Source organism: Spea bombifrons, chromosome 3 (assembly GCF_027358695.1).
Source record: "Spea bombifrons isolate aSpeBom1 chromosome 3, aSpeBom1.2.pri, whole genome shotgun sequence".
NCBI lineage: Eukaryota > Metazoa > Chordata > Amphibia > Anura > Pelobatidae > Spea > Spea bombifrons.
Window position 1 is genome coordinate 25,503,647 of NC_071089.1, and position 17,318 is coordinate 25,520,964.

At 41.8% G+C, this 17,318-nt stretch overlaps 2 protein-coding genes across 3 annotated transcripts; one reads left to right on the forward strand and one right to left on the reverse strand.

Moving 5' to 3' along the window:
• Window positions 1-530: 530 nt before the first annotated feature.
• On the reverse strand, window positions 531-12,212 carry POLR1B (RNA polymerase I subunit B). Its single transcript, XM_053460149.1, has 15 exons — window positions 11,903-12,212; window positions 11,021-11,188; window positions 10,691-10,837; window positions 10,378-10,510; window positions 9,715-9,851; window positions 9,213-9,436; window positions 8,669-8,840; window positions 8,294-8,465; window positions 7,686-7,967; window positions 7,439-7,572; window positions 6,950-7,120; window positions 6,345-6,501; window positions 5,660-5,856; window positions 5,300-5,553; window positions 531-1,539 (listed from the first exon to the last, which is right to left on the reverse strand). The coding sequence occupies exons 1-15, from the start codon at window positions 12,077-12,079 to the stop codon at window positions 657-659; spliced, it is 3,408 nt and encodes a 1,135-aa protein (XP_053316124.1). The 5' UTR covers window positions 12,080-12,212; the 3' UTR covers window positions 531-656.
• Window positions 12,213-12,254: 42 nt separating this feature from the next.
• On the forward strand, window positions 12,255-15,709 carry NANP (N-acetylneuraminic acid phosphatase). 2 transcript variants are annotated; one of them, XM_053459448.1, is made up of 3 exons: window positions 12,255-12,340; window positions 14,536-14,682; window positions 14,975-15,709. In XM_053459448.1, the coding sequence occupies exons 2-3, from the start codon at window positions 14,593-14,595 to the stop codon at window positions 15,608-15,610; spliced, it is 726 nt and encodes a 241-aa protein (XP_053315423.1). In that variant the 5' UTR covers window positions 12,255-12,340; window positions 14,536-14,592; the 3' UTR covers window positions 15,611-15,709. The 2 variants fall into 2 exon arrangements, with proteins under 2 accessions (XP_053315423.1, XP_053315424.1); XM_053459449.1 differs by having other exon boundaries at window positions 12,267-12,363.
• The last annotated feature ends 1,609 nt before the right edge of the window (window positions 15,710-17,318 follow it).

Below are 17,318 nucleotides of genomic sequence, written 5' to 3' on the forward strand. Positions count from 1 at the left end.
TGACGTGCCAGGCGTGTCAATTGTTGTCAAGGGGTTAATTATACCAAATGTAAACTGGATCCGTTCATTTCATTGTAACTGCTTTGCTGCACCTGAGCATTTTACAGGGTGATATTCTTCTGTGAGAGACTTGGTATGCCTTAGCCTGCCATTTCTCAGTGACTAAACTTTTGATTTAATTAAGAGCATTAAACCAGTCCACTACTATGCTTAAACCTTAGCCCTATAAAACTCTAAACTTTTGACCCTCTTTCTTCCATCCATTGGTCTCAAATTCCCTATTGAACGTCTATGCATTTGTCCTGTCTCTATGGCAACTGGACAAACTAATGGGATTTCCAAAAACTAAATTGTTGGATGAATTTTGTCGAATCTCAAGATCACCGCCCCCCCCCAAGAAAACGAACTTTCCACCGGTGCCCATGTCTAATTTTAAGATGTTTCAGACACACAATGTATGGAATGAAAGCCACATTATTATAGTTTGATGACATACATAATGTGAAATGAACACAGAGGACTTTAAAAAGTATAGTAACATCATAAAAAATAACAGTTTATATTTGTTATTCACAGATTTGTACACGATTGATAAAACCAAAAGGCACACAGATATTTTTGGATTAGAACAATTTTTTTTTTTTGCTATTCTGTATTTAGCTCACGTTCAATTTTACATTAATGTTCAGAGCTGCCAATTCAGCCACAAAATAGCGGAATACATAAGGTACAGATATTGTGTCAACTGTATCAGAACGATTACAAAATGTACAGTGATAATTTCTATTGCGCATAGCAGACCAAGATGCAGATGGCTTTTCCAGGAAAGGAGACAGCAAGCTCCCACATTCCACGCACACATGTGCCACAGACCGATCAGAACAGTTAAAGAGTCTGTCGTGTAGAAGGAATGAAGTACCATGGGCCAGCAGAGCATCCCGTTCCATCTCTCCAAAACGTATACCTCCTTGAATATTCCTGCCACCTACAGGCTGGTTTGTTACTTTATCCCGTGCACCAGTTGTCCTGACTTGAAACTTATCTGAAACCATGTGGCGCAGACGTTGATAATAGACAACGCCAATGAAAATGTCTGCCTCCAATTCCAGGCCGCTAATCCCACTGTAGAGTTTTTCTGTACCATAAAAGTTATAACCTGCAGCCTTCAGCATCTCACCAAAATATTCCAGTGCAGAGTTGTCTTCAGAGAAAGTGAAAGGAGTAGCATCGTGGCACAAGCCATGAAGAGCTGCCGATTTGCCGGCCATGCTCTCAATCAACATCCCGATGGTCATTCTCGATGGGAAACCATGTGGGTTGAACAAGATGTCTGGCACCATTCCACTTTCCGTGAATGGCATATCCTCAGAGGGCCAGAGTTTACTCAGAATGCCCTTCTGGCCATGTCTACTGGCAAATTTATCCCCTATGGTAGGATTACGGGGGACTCTCATAGTGATGCAGACAGACTTAAATTTTCCAATGCCAAGGTCATTGCTGCACACTTTGATGTTATCAACAACACAGTTTTCTTTGCTCCTGAAACAAGAGAGAAAGTAGGTGTTTATTTGAGCACAACTATAACGATAAATAAAAAAATAAAAAAAGTCCCATTTATATGTATAGGTAAAATGATTGGCGCTCATGGGTTCATTATAACAAGCTCCTTTGTCTTTGGAAACATATTTACAAGCTTGGCACACACAAACATCTTTTATATACAAACATATCTTCTATAATGCTACTACAGAGTGTAGCACAAATGTGGGGGCATGGCAAGTGTAAATAAGAATCAAATCATAAATGCCAGTTGCTATGTGGCATCTGTGTAAGAAATGATAAACACACATCCCCATTTACCACCAGAGGAAATCAAAATTTGCAAAGACCAATACTCAGCTTGAAATAATCATCATGGAGAATGTGCACAAGAATACACTATATGACCAAAAGTATGTGGACACTAGGGCTGCAACTAACGATTATTTTAATAATCCATTAGTTGGCCGATTATTTTTTCGATTAATCGGATTAAAAAAATAAATTTTAAATAAAAAAAATTTGCAATAAAAATCTAAAATTTACACTTTCATCTCTTTATCACAATGGCATTTCTCTATTCACCTTCTTATTTTACTGACATAATAAAAGCTACAAGAACCCAAACACAGTGTTTCTCAAACTAGGTTTTAATACAAAGTTACCGTATTGGCTCGAATATAGGCCGCACTTTTTTCCCCCACTTTAAGTCTTTAAAGTGGGGGTGCGGCCTATATTCGGGGTCTAGCGCCCGACGCCCAGGACATGCAGTCCCGGGCGCCGGGCAGGCAGCGGGGTTAGGATACAGATCCCCCGCAGCGGTGCAGGGGACCTGCATCCTACTCCCCGATACGCTCAGACAGCCTCCCCTGCCAGCACTTCCCACGGGGGGGGGTGCCGGCACGGGAGGTTGTCTAAGCGCATCGTGCGGACCTCCGCACGATGCGTTTTACCTCTGCCCCCGCCCCCCCCGGACTTACCGGAGCAGACTCCCGGGTGTCTTGCGGGGCCGGCGGGGGACATCTACGCAATACGCGTATACAACTTCCGGTGCCGGCACATCCAGGGCCGGCACCGGAAGTTGTATTGCGTAGATGTCCCCCGCCGGCCTCGCAAGACACCCGGGAGTCTGCTCCGGTAAGTCCGGGGGGGGGGGCAGAGGAGGACAGTGGTCGCATATCTCGGGGAGGGAGGACAGTGGTCGCATATCTCGGGGAGGGAGGGCAGTGGTAGCGTATCTCGGGGAGGGAGGGCAGTGGTAGCGTATCTCGGGGAGGGAGGGCAGTGGTAGCGTATCTCGGGGAGGGAGGGCAGTGGTAGCGTATCTCGGGGAGGGAGGGCAGTGGTAGCGTATCTCGGGGAGGGAGGGCAGTGGTAGCGTATCTCGGGGAGGGAGGGCAGTGGTAGCGTATCTCGGGGAGGGAGGGCAGTGGTAGCGTATCTCGGGGAGGGAGGGCAGTGGTAGCGTATCTCGGGGAGGGAGGGCAGTGGTAGCGTATCTCGGGGAGGGAGGGCAGTGGTAGCGTATCTCGGGGAGGGAGGGCAGTGGTAGCGTATCTCGGGGAGGGAGGGCAGTGGTAGCGTATCTCGGGGAGGGAGGGCAGTGGTAGCGTATCTCGGGGAGGGAGGGCAGTGGTAGCGTATCTCGGGGAGGGAGGGCAGTGGCAGCATATCTCGGGGGGGCAGAGTGGCAGCATGTTTTTTTGGTGCTTTTTTAAAGAAAAAAACTTTTTCTTTAAAAAAGCACCAAACTTTTAGGGTGCGGCCTATATACGGGGGCGGCCTATATCCGAGCCAATACGGTATTAGTAAACATTAATTCATATGTTAACTATTTTTCATATTTAATAAAAACTATGAGAAAAAAGCCTTGTATATATTTTCTTTTATTTACCAAACTGCCCCCAGTTATGCACATCTGACCCCCAGCTTGCCACTCTGCCCCATATATGCCTTATACCTCCTATATGCCAGAAATTCCACTGTGCCCCCGATATGTCTTATACTCCTTATATACCAGTGATATGCAACTGAGCCCCCTGATATACCTTTTACCCCCAGATATGTCTTATGCCCCCATGATATGCCTAATACCCCCTATATGCCACTGTGCCCCCTGATATGCCTTATAACTGCCAATATGCCACTCGCCCCCATATATGCCTTATACCTCCCTATATGCCACTGTGCACCCTGATATGCCACTCCGCCCCCCATAAATGCCCTGCACCACCCTGAAATTCATTATACTCCCTGATACACCACTCTGCCTCCCCCAGATATGCCACTCTGAAATTCATTATACCCCCGATACGCCACTCTGCCTCCCTGAAATTCATTACACCCCCATACACCACTCCGCTACCCTGAAATTCATTATACCCCCCATACACCACTATATAACTCACCCATACACCCCTCTGCCTCCTCCCCGCTCCCACACACCCCTCTGCCTCCCTCCCCGCTCCCATACACCCCTCTGCCTCCTCCCCGCTCCCATACATCCCTCTGCCTCCCTCCCCGCTCCCATACACCCCTCTGCCTCCCTCCCCGCTCCCATACACCCCTCTGCCTCCCTCCCCGCTCCCATACACCCCTCTGCCTCCCTCCCCGCTCCCATACACCCCACTGCCTCCTCCCCGCTCCCATACACCCCCACACTGCCTCCTCCCCGCTCCCATACACCCCCACACTGCCTCCTCCCCGCTCCCATACACCCCCACACTGCCTCCTCCCCGCTCCCATACACCCCCACACTGCCTCCTCCCCGCTCCCATACACCCCCACTGCCTCCTCCCCGCTCCCATACACCCCACTGCCTTCTCCCCGCTCCCATACACCCCACTGCCTTTTCCCCGCTCCCATACACCCCTCTGCCTTCTCCCCGCTCCCATACACCCCTCTGCCTCCTCCCCGCTCCCATTCACCCCTCTGCCTCCTCCCCGCTCCCATTCACCCCTCTACCTCCTCCCCGCTCCCATTCACCCCTCTGCCTCCTCCCCGCTCCCATTCACCACTCTGCCTCTCTCCCGACTCCCTGGCGTTTTGTGAACCTCCGTTGCTGACAGGCACTTTCACTGGAGCTTCATAGAAGCCTCAGTGTAAGTGAAGGGCAGTAACGGAGGCTGTCTGTGCGAAGCGGACCCCCACTGGCTGACAGAGGATGATCCTCTGCAGGAGACCTCGATTCTCTGTCAGCCGGTGGGGGTCTGCACGATGCGCACAGACAGCCTCCGTTACTCTCACCGGTTGACAGTGAGGGAATCTAGGTCCCCTGCAGCGTTGCGGGGGATCTGGATTCCAGTGTTATAATCCTCTGTTTGAGGTTGGATTATATAAGGAGAGGAGTAAGGGGGTCAGGAGTAAGCACTATTATTGCGAAGTGGAAATGTCTAGGAGTATCAACAGCTCAGTCAGAAAACGTCAGGTAATGGTCTACGGCTGTTTTTCAGGGTTTGGGCTACGCCTCTTAATTCCAGCGAAAGGTAATGCCAATGCAAAAGCATACAGACATTTTAGACAATTGTATGTTTCCAACATTGTGGCACCAGTTTGGGGAAGACCCTTTCCTGCTTCGACATGACTGTGCTCCTGCACACAAAGCAGGACCCATAAAGACATTGTTCGGTGTGGAGGAACTCTATTAGAATGCATACAGCCCTGACTTTTTGTGCCACAATAGGGGTGTCTAGCTTATTACCAGAAAATGGAGCACACTATCTTTATATCATGAGACATCAAAAAAATTTGCAAATCCTACTTGTAAAAGATGACAAAGTTCTCTCCTGTGTTGAGGTTTAGGTAGCCATAGTAGGGTTCTCCAAATTGCAACACAGATCCCACCGGGGGAAGACCATCCTCATCAAGCTTGCCCTGCACTCTTTCATCTTCAATTTTGATCCCAAACACCAAGTTGTCTTCTCCAGATTTAACTTTCTTAGTAAGGTCAATAAAGTCTGTCTTGTAGACACTTCCATGTGCAAACCCTCTTTCCCACGACGACTTGTTTAATATCTGATAAAAATGCAAATAAAAATAAATGAAAACATACTTATTTCAAGGATACTGAATACACACAGTAGTTTTATGTGTATTACGTGTTTGAAGCACAGCTGCTTACCATGGCATCTTCCATGTCATAGCCTGTATAGGAGATGACCGCTACAATTGCATTGGTGCCAACAGGGTAATTATCCATCTCATAATAATCATACATTGATGGTCTCACAAGAGGACTCTGGGGGGTTTGCAGGCGGTACAGTTTATTGTCAGAGCGATCTTGATAAGTCATAAGCGGAAAGCCCATGGTTTGCTTACCTAAAAAAAACAGAATGTTAAGCTACATATCTACAGTTAAATTAAGAACTCAATGTGATATTTGTTTTACTTTTTTACTTTAAATAATTCAGTTTTACAATACTTGAGAATTGCATCTTTGTATATTAACCCCTTAAGGACAATGGACGGTCCCAAAACCCATTGAAAACAATGCATTTTGAGCCCGTACATGTACGGGCTTTGTCATTAAGGGGTTAAAAAAGGACCAGAGAAGAACATCTTTAAAGTATTTTTACTTTAAGGTACAGTGCTACTTTTTTGCATTAATACGGTTAAAGCATGTTTTGTCACTGAACCTCTCATTCCATCCCAAAGCAGCTAAATGGTCTGCAAACAGACAAAAAAAGATGAGATTAAAGTAATTTAGGATGATGCCCTTATAATTTATAAAACTTTTGTGAATCAAGCTCAGCCTTAGCTATAGTGGTCTATACATCATACTTAATAAGACAAACTGTCTGACTTACCCATCTGGCACTGGTACATATTCCTGGGGCTTTGGTTATGGTCTGAGAATGGAATGAAGTTGGCTACCACACTCATCATACTGTGAGGAAAGAGCTCCTGGTGAGTGGTGACTCCAGGCACAATTTCACCCTCATATATGGCCACATTCAAGAAAACCTACAGAGAGGGGAAAAAAATAAAATAAATAAATATATATTAAAAGGGATAGACATCATCAACCCTCCAGTCATCACAGCCCCTTTACAATATCATGTAATTCATGTGCAAATGCAGAATAAATATAAATTTGCCTCTTTCTACTGTGGCGATGTGGTGTACACCCATCCAGTGACCAGGGGGTTCAGGTGGGTTTTTAATGAAAAGTAACATTTATTTTAAAGGGGGTGCTTTAAGTAGCCAATCAGTGCTGGGAAAACACGAATGGAGGAGATTGCACTGGGGGTCTAGAGCTGCAGTTTCTCACAGGTTGTAAAACCCATTTTAAAAATGTTGGCGAGGCTGCATGTGGCACTAGAATATACCTTTTAGAATTTCGCCTACAGACAAGCAGACCCCAAAAAAACACATATTACAGACACATTAGCATTTTCTTCACCAGTCATACCTGTTCCAAGGAACCAATCAGTTCTTCTTTCCCCAATGCGAGGTTCCTCACAGGACGTACCATCCTACACGGTGTGGTAAAAATAAAAAGCCCAGGATACAGACTTGCTTTCCCAGTCATTGGAACGAGAACAATTTCAGTCCAAGGTGGAATCTTCCTTTCCTGTGTAACCTAAATTGGGAAAATGTATTTAGACAGAGCTGTGAAGACCAGCGTGGTACAAATTACCACCCGGCACTACAGAAATTCCTGATCCACAGCACTGTCTACGGATTTGGCAGGTGCGTTCCTAGCCTTAAAACAGCTTTTTTACCCCAACGAAATAAAACTACAGCTTTTAAAATTCTGTATGCGAAAAACCATGAAAGATTTAACAATCTAATTTTGAACTGACTGCCAAACCCGCAAACAAAAACTTTAATTTACATTTATCTTAGGGTGTTTAGAATAAAAACAAAGCTTTTAAAAAGTAAAGAAAAATAATCAAACCTTAAAACATCTAAGAGTGTTGACGAGGATGGGGGCTAGATCTTTCTCTACCCAGCCCACCATGGCACCATCTAACATAACTTCGTAGCAGTCTACAAAGGGCTTTCCAGGAATACTATCCACTGGAGTAACACCTGAAGGACAAGACATGTCCAATTGCAATGTGACAATAACAATAACACTTATTTGTACAGTCATTATCGTGATGAAATCTGAAAACATTGCCTGGATTAAAGAGTAGCAGTACCTAGTGAGCACAGCAAGAGCAACAGGGGAGCCTTGATTGAAGTCTGTGTCACGATCTCGCACACTGTTGTCATGTGGTTCATGAGGCCACAGGGCTCACCATCTGGTGTGTGCACTGGGCATAAGAATCCCCAGGACTCTGGCAGAAGGCGACGCACACTGGTGGTTCTCATCTTGGCAAAGGCAGCACCTCTGTGTACACAACGGAAGTGTGACAGATACCGGATAAAATTAAGCTTGTCTGCAACTACGGCCAGACCGGATGACTGCAACATGCCAAGCCCTGAAATATGAAAAATCTGGTATTAGATCTGAATTACATCTCCATACTCATACCAACTCTGCTGTTTATCCTGTTGAGCAATGTCTCGCTAGACTTGGAGACATTACATGATTGATATGAAAGCCATCCTGCTACACTGACAAAACTCTAATATCATTCAGAACCAATGTACTGTATAACAAGCGAGTACCATATGACCACCAGTTCTCATCCATCTCTAATGAAAAGTTAATCAAGTTATGATGGTTAACCAAGTGAAACCAGTTACATGTAACAAGAGCATGCACTGGGAAGGGGCAGAGGTAGAGTATAACACAGAAACTCACCAGATTTAGACTGGAGATTACCAGTCGCCAGCAGATATTCACATGGTTTTGTGAGGTCAGACGTAGAAGAAAATACTTTCATGATGGATTCAGAAGTCAGGAGAAATTTAGATTTCTGGGCATGCTTATCAAGATTTAACTTTGCTGCAACTAACCAAGACGCCATCTTTTCCTAGAGTGAAATAAAGTAGTTGATGTGTAAAGGAAATCAAAATAATCACAAGGCCAAATGTTACACTAAAAATAGTATTTAGCTAATAAAATAATATATTTTCACTTTTTGCCAATTATCGGAGTGGAAAAGGTAAACAGAATTATTGCAGCTGTATTTTGCAATAAATGCAATGTGGTGATCCCGTGATGACCAACACTAACCTTTAAGAACATCAGAAAAAGTTGCCCCGGCGTTAGAACCTCCTGATTCATTAAGCTGTCTGGGTTTTCTTCCATACACTCATCTTTAGCAAAAGTGAAAAGCTTCCTTGTCATTTGACACAGCATGTAAAACTTCTCAGCGTTGGAATTAAGATGTATACAAATACACTGGCTGCAAAGGTGGCAGAAGAGCAAAGTAAATATAGATACAACTGTCCATTCTTTCCAACAATTAATGGGAATAACTACAGACATTAGCTGGCTGCTCAATGACTATCTATCCTGTATGTCATTTCATCTGTTTTATTGTTCTGGCCAGCGTCTTAGGCTGGTAAAAAGGATTGTGGGAGCTGCAGTTTGACAGTCCTGTTGGTAACTTCACAATAAAAAGGTACCACCAACTAGAACTATATAAATGTACCCAATCTTGGCTTATGATTGCTTCATCGTCACTGAGTTTATTAACAGAGATTAGAATTTTATACCCCTGCCCATGCTTAAAGAACAATGCAAGAACCTACAGGGTGAAAACAGTCAGGCTTACTTTATCAAAAACTCTGCAGCTTGTTCATCCGTATACCAGTCCGGAAGGTAGAACTTCACTCGGAAACGCTCGCCCAGATACTTGTGAACCTGTTTTTGACTGTAGCATTCCTCCTCCATAACAACCCTCAACATCTGAGTGACACAGTCTCTGTAGAAGGAATTATCTTCTTTGCCTTTTATCAACTCAGAAAATATCTGATAATCTGAAAAATCAACTAGTGCCTGAAAAAAAATAAATAAATAAAATTAGATTATAACCGCTACTCAAACTAATATGTGCCAATGACAGCGACAAAGAACATTTCAGACTGTATAATAATTCCTGCAACTGATTTATCACTATCATTTTTTTCTTCACAAACAGCAATAAAATTATTAGATGGAACTCACAGGTATGTACATGAAAATAGGCCATTGTATTTAAATGTAAAATGTATTTTTTTTTTTAAGAGTATTTAAGTACATCTAAAGGACACTGTGAATGAGTGCGCAATATTAACCTTTAGTGCGAATCCCAGAGGAATGAAGAAGAGTTCTTTCTGATAGATGAAATTCACCATGACCGAGCCATTTTCCAAATAATGTAGGTTCATATTGACGGCGGTATGTTCATCTCTGACACATCGCAAGGTGATACCTTCACAGTGTATTCAAAAGGCACAGTATTAACGTAAAGCATTTACAAGTCCAAGACAAAGGGAACACGGATAATACTAAAGGGGTACATTGATAGAGGTTCAAAGAACTGTGTCATATGCCCTGTTCGATGAAAGGAAGAGTCATGGGGAAGAGTGTAAGTATCATAGCTTAACACATTTGAGCATCAAACATAGTAATATAACATGCACATGTGTGTGTGTGTGTGTGTATATATATATATATGTGTATATATATATATATATATATATATATATATATATATATATATATATATATATATATATATATATATATATATATATATATATATATATATTTTCTCTGGACAATGTTGGCTACTACTGTAATTTTTAAATGCCAATTTAAATTGACTACAACATTTTGTGTAAGTGGTACAGCTAACAGATTATATATAGACATATGTAGACACACTGATATACTATCCCTCAATGTATTTTTACATTTCATTGTATGGTACAATAATTATTTAATACATTATTTACCATATTGTGTGTATCCAGGTCCTCGACCTTTCCATTTTGGGCGAATCATTGCAATGGGAAAGTTTCTCCGAGGCATGATTAGCATTCGGATAACTTTTTCTATCCCGTTTATTATGAAATAACCTCCCATTTCCTTGTGGAGAAAACAAAACAAAACAAAAAAAAAACAATTGATATAACGACAATAAAATTTCATAAAACTAAAAGAAAACGGAGATAAAAAGTATAGATAGTGTAAAGTTGGAGCATTATTCCTTCAGTTGTGGTATGGCCATGATAGTTTGCATTATGACACGACAAAATCTCGTCTTACCTGTTCTTCCTCGTGGTGCTCAATTAGTTGTTTTGGCGAAAGACCATACAAATTGCAAAGCTTTGATTTCACCATGATGGGGACATAACCAAAGGACTGTTTGATGACACCTTTCTGGACTCCGTTTACAGACCAGCTTATGTCAGCCTAAGAAGGTAAGAGCATAAAACAAAACCAAAATAGAACACATTTTAATTCATAACCCATTTATGGTACTCGGAAGAAAACTGTGATGCTAAACAGCAAATTGCTATAATGTTGATCTTTTGTGCTGTTGTCCGGCAATAGTTAAATGTCTGCATAAGACACAAGTTATTAATAATTACTCACGGTCAGTTTTCCGCGATAAGTGCTTCTGCGTCCTCTGCATTCGGCTGGGAAAATCCTCTGCTCCTTACATATGCCTCCTTTTGGCACCATGGGTGGGTTTATAGAGGCATCCACAAACGCAAATGAAACTTGATCGTTCCTAAAAGCAAACTCCAGTGGACTCGTGGACTAAAAGAACAAATGAAAAGATGCATTTATATATATATATATATATATATATATATATATATATATATTAATTTAGAGTAACGCAATAAGAAGCAAATGAAAATGTATGTGCTACTGTTATTCTATGACCATGACAACGATAAGAGATACATAAGCTAAAGTTCAAACATGTTTTGTATGCACAAGAGGTAAAGTTGTGAGCGGGATACATTCCATGATACTGATTCAAATTAAATATATTTATACTTCGTTTTCATCTGATTCGTGGGGGGGTCTGGCCACATTTTAGTGCTGATCACCGGATTTACCAAAACCGTGTACATTTGCAACTGGCAGAAATCTAATACACACATATATCCTTATTGTTACAATAACCTACGCTGTATACAGTTATACTGTTTTAAGACTGACATCTCGGTAGAAACAATATATGTAATTGTATTAGTGTCATGGAATGTCATTGTACTCTGGGTACAGATGCTATATAAACCTGTGGGTTCCAGATGTGAATATACTGCATGCATGGCAAGTAACACTCAGGGTACACCAGCAGCAATGGGGCGGACACACATATTTCAAGTTTGCCTGAGCATTGTGGGAGTCGGGTGGTGCAAACTTTACTGGCTAAATGATATTAGGGAGCGAGCTAGCTGGCACGGAATTAAGTTAGCCAATAAGTTTATTTTGATAGCACAGCGCCGTTATGGTGCCCACCTGCACTGCCAGCCTCAGCCCCTCTGTCATAGCCTGGTTGAAGGAGTCAATGTGGGCCCGTGTGAGCTCCTGCACAGGAGGGTGCTGGACTTCCCCCGGCTTTCCATATCGAGGGTCAGTCAATTTCTTCAGACTGGGCTCGCTGGGTAAATGTTGCCACTTCTTAGCGATCTCCATCCCGCTGCAGCTGGGGGCAGGGCGGGGGTGTTAAACAGACGAAAGAACCCCCCAGAGATGGATCCGCGTGCTATTCCAATATCCCCGGCTTCCAGCACTCCACAGTGCAGCACATGTGCACCAAGCAGGAAGACGTCCGTCGCACTCACATGGCCGAGTGACGCATTTCCGGCGCCGCGTCCCTGCTTCCTGTTGCCAAGCTGGTCAAAGTGACAGCTCGTTCATTCGTTATCCGTGCTGACCGGCAGTGGCTGGGACTCTGTAAGCGAGCGGCCGGGATATGTGTATGTGATGAGTGGATTACATTGCTTAGCATTTGTCTTTATATCACAAATTGCACTGCTAATGTGATGCTGCGTGCTAGATCATATGGCAAGGAGAGGGTTAAAACACTTTATGTATAATCATATATATATAGATAGATAGATAGATAGATAGATAATATGGCAGTGCATATTTCCTTCCTGATTATGGGGCCATAGAATGACAAACAGCTCTTTCATCCGCTAAAGGGAGTATTGACAGAAGAGTTGTGGTTTCAGCTCCTTGACTTCACTTTACATTATGAAGAGCCAGCGCCAGGGAGCTTCTGCCTCAAGGAGAACTTGCCTGGCCCTGTATAATGTATAGTTAAATCAGTGAAGGTTCTAAGCTCATAATCCATTAAATTATCCAATATACAGGGCCAGCTCAGCCTTTAATAATGAATGACAACATTATGACGTTAAAACCACAACTCCCTCTGTCTAATTTGCAAGTGTTTTATAGGTTTCCATAATGAGTTTACTTCTTGGACTCCACTTTTTGAATTACTTTTAAAATATATAGAGCCAAAAATTGCCTTTCATTTTTGCCTCCAGTGAAATGGTCTGGATCATCTGAGATTCAGGGCCAGCGGCTACTCTGAGCCCCCCCAACACCTCTAAGCTGCAGTTACATTGTTTTATGATAACATTTGTTACCATTTTTCAAATGTATTTGCCCTTTGTATTGCATATTTTGAGAGTATTTTCAGATGTTTTTTGTTTCTTAGCAATATTCCCAGCTTGGTAATCAATTTTCTGCATGAAACCAAGTTGCAGACCTCAAAGTGCCAACAATTCAGTGCCAACAGTGTTGTGTTCACCTTCCGGAAGACGACACACACACACACACGTACATACACACATGTACATGCATACACACACATACATGGCACAGCTTAGCAGATACCTTTTATTTTGGCAAGATATATATATCGTGGGATAAATGCAGCAATTTAAAGACCAATCTGCATTATGTTTAGCCCTTATTTTCTCATATCTTAAGGAATTGTAGGGCAGTGGCAGCAGCACAACATGGGTTCTATCTGAGAAGCCAACAAACACCTTGCACCTGTCCTGGTTAATCGAAATGTATATATATGCATAAATGTCCAAACACCTTTAATCTAAATGCATATAAATAGATTAAACAGGATGGATACTAGGTATTTGGTAGCTTTTCAGATTATACTTCTAAATTCCTTCGGTGGGATCATGAGGTCTGTCTTATCTCTGTATCAGTGCTCCATCGCAGTGCGGTGTCTTCAGTGCTGAGCACCGGGATATGACATCATATCCCGACGCTCAGCTTCAATAGCTGCTAAAAGACCATCAGTGGGGCAACAGGGCCAAAATTCATAGTGCTGAAATAAAGCACAGAGACGCTGATTTGTATTTTGGTGGTATGTAGCCAAAAGTCATCCATCGTTGCTCTAGATTAACATGTAGTGTTTGTACGGTGTAGTTGGTGGCAAAAAGGCGTGCTGTAAATGTTAAATAACATTTCCTGTATCAATGATAGAGACGGTAGGATTAAAATGAAGGATAATTAGGACTATGTGCATGTAAGAAAAAAATGTATCCTTCATTGAAAACCTACTGTCGCTATTGATGATACTTTGAATTACGGGGAGGGATAGGAGAACCCCTGGACAGCGGATCAAAACTTCTTCAAGGGAAGTACTATTTGAATTTTTTTCTATTAAATAAATTCCCTGGTCTGAAAAAGTAGCTATTTTCATTTTAAAAAAAACACCTTTAAATGTGTGTTTTACCTGCTGAATTAAGTAACACAATTCATAGCAAAAATCAAATTGACAGATCTGTTAACATTTCATTTTTTTACTACATTAATTCATTAATACAATTAATATTTTGTCTAAGTGGAATAGCACTTTCTTGTATACCCATGTCTGTATGCTGCCATTTGTAAGTATTTAGGGGCATTAACAGACGGGTACATCAAGAAAAGCACAGGAGAACCAGCAAACCTTCCAGCCATAGTGAAAATAAGGACACCTGAGAGGTTTTTTTAATTAAATTTAGTCAGTTGAATCAGACTTTTAATTAAAATACTGTAATACAGTAATATTCTGTATCTGATATTAATTTACAAAGGAACAGTATTTTTAATTATATTTACTTTAATTCCAGGGTTATATAAGAAAGGAAACATTGCATAAAGCAACATACTGTACGTTATTCTCAAAAATGGTTCTCAATGGAATTAAAGCTATAATATTCGATTTGGATAACACCTTGATTGACACAGCTGGAGCAAGCAAGCAAGCAATTGAAGAGGTAATCGATTTTTTTTGTTTTCCCACATAAAATATATGTCCATTAATTCCTCTTTGCTATCCCCAGATTTTAATAAATTCAATAGTTTTGGATGAATATTATATAGTTATTTCCTGAAAAGAATACTGATAATTATACAATTATAAAAATGCTTTCAATAAATATGGTGTATCATTATATGTACACCACTCAATACAATACTAGAGGTGTGCGTGTTAGCTGTAAATCTCATATTGGATCTTGCACAGCGGCTTTCTTAGGCATTATGCTATACAATGTCTTATTGTTACAGGTGATGAAAATACTGATTGACAAGGAGCAGTACACAGAGAAAGATGCTCATATCATTTGTGACAGGTTCCAGGCCAAGCTACTGCATGAGAATCTAGATCATTCTAAGATGACCATCGATGATCTCCGGATATTGCACTGGGAAGAAGCCCTACAGTCCATCAGGCCAGGAGATCACAAGGAGGTGGCCAAAGTGTGCTACACACTATGGAAAACAAGCCGCTTAGAGCTCATGACTCTGTCAGAGAGCATCAAAAATATGCTCATTGAACTTCGGAAACAGGCACGTTTGGCTCTTCTAACTAATGGAGAAAGGCAGGTCCAGCGGGAGAAAATCGAGGCCTGTGGTGCCAGTCACTTTTTTGATGCTATTGTGGTGGGAGGTGAGCATGCTGAAGAGAAGCCAGCACCTTCTATCTTCCTTCACTGCTGTAACCTCTTAGCTGTAAAGCCCGAGGAGTGTGTGATGGTCGGAGACAATCTGGATACAGATATAAGAGGTGGACTTAATGCTGGCTTGAAAGCAACTGTCTGGTTAAATAAAAATTCATCTTTCAGCAGTAATCCCTACATTGTTCCTCACTACACTATAAATTCGGTAGTAGATCTACCTGATGTTTTGAAGAACCTAAAATGAAAGATACTTGGACCAATGAACCGAGACTTAACTGATTATTGGGAATATTGCAATTATTTTGTTAATCACTTTTATGGCTGTGTTTTAATAAATCATTTAATTATAATAATCAACTGTTTTTTTTTGTAAGGGCTAAAGCAGTAGACTCGGGAGAATGCAGGGTACTGACTAGGGGATATTTGGAGATGGGCAGATCACAGAATGGGGCATAAGCTGTTGGGGCAAAGGACCGGGGACCACTTAAAAAACACACAGGGAAACAAATGGGAGGAGGTGAGGTCACAGAGACATGGGGACACAGACCATGTAACTGCAGACAACATCTGGGTGAACACAGAAGTATGCTATTGAGTGGTCACTTAGTTAGTGAGGTCTGTGTATTTATGTGCATTTTTAATAATGGGTGTTTGTGTATACTTATCTTTTCTGCTTGTGGTTTATTTTCAGTTGTAAAATTACTGATTCCTAGATTTCCTTAAATATTTGGCCAGCCCTGTCACCAAGTACTGGATTAAAAACCAAGTTTTCACAATTTAGTTTAGTGCCATTTTTTAAACCAGTTGTAGAATGTTATGTATATTATTAACATGTACTTATTCTAGTATATGTGTATATATATATATATTAGCCCGATCTAATAGAGAAAAACCCTGACTCCTTATCATACGACCTTGTTGTAAACAATAAGATGGCTTAGACTCAATCACCCAGTCTGACACTCTGACTAATGAAAGTCATAATGTAAAGTGAAACCACAACTCTCCTGTCAATACTCCCTTTAGCGAATAAAGCCCATCACCGAGATGGCAACCGCAACTCTCCTTATCATACAGCCTTGTTGTAAACAATAAGATGGCTTAGACTCAATAACCCGGTCTGACACTCTGACTAATGAAAGTCTATGGCGGAAAGAATGTAATTGTACAAGCAGAACATCATTAGCATTGCCATGAAAATTGGCTCAGTGTGGTATTTGAGCAGAGAAAGGCACCCAACAGGAATGGCAGGTCTGCAGATAAATGGGGGTTTATAGGAGCATGGCAAAATAAAACAAAGTTTTCGACAATGCTAATCTACAAATATTTTTTTCCTGTGGCGCTTCCTTTTAAGAGGGCTAATCTTGCAATTTGGAGCACTTTTGATGAGCAGCCCAAGCAAGGGGTCGGGATCAAGCTCACAGAGATTTACCATCTCTCCCAACTGCATTATGCAGCCCTTCTTGATGGAGAAAGTTCTTATGGTTGGCTTTTCATAATGAAATCAACAAATTGAACATGTGAATCTTCTGCAAGCTGCTCCTTTAAGTAATAGACCACTAAGGAGAGTTTGCAGGACAGCTAAAAGTACTCTCCATCCATCCTATGCACTTTAGCGCATATCATCGCTGAGTTTTACCTTTTTATGCTCTCATTTCTGCTCATCATTCATCATCATCATTGGTGATGGGGCAGTGGACGGTTCCTTTAAAAATGTAATCTCTCTGACTACTCCCCGCGTTATTAAGGACCAACCCCGGTAAGCATCTCCTGCAGTAGGGTTGCGGTTGCAATCTCGGTGATTCTATGCTTTGTGCAGCAACAGCATGCTAATTCTTTTGTTAGCTGCTGGGATTTGCGCCTAATATAATGCAAATATTCAAGTTGGTACCAGTCATATATTGGCCGGCATTTCTTTTTCTCCAGAAACCTTACCAAGTCCCAATATTATA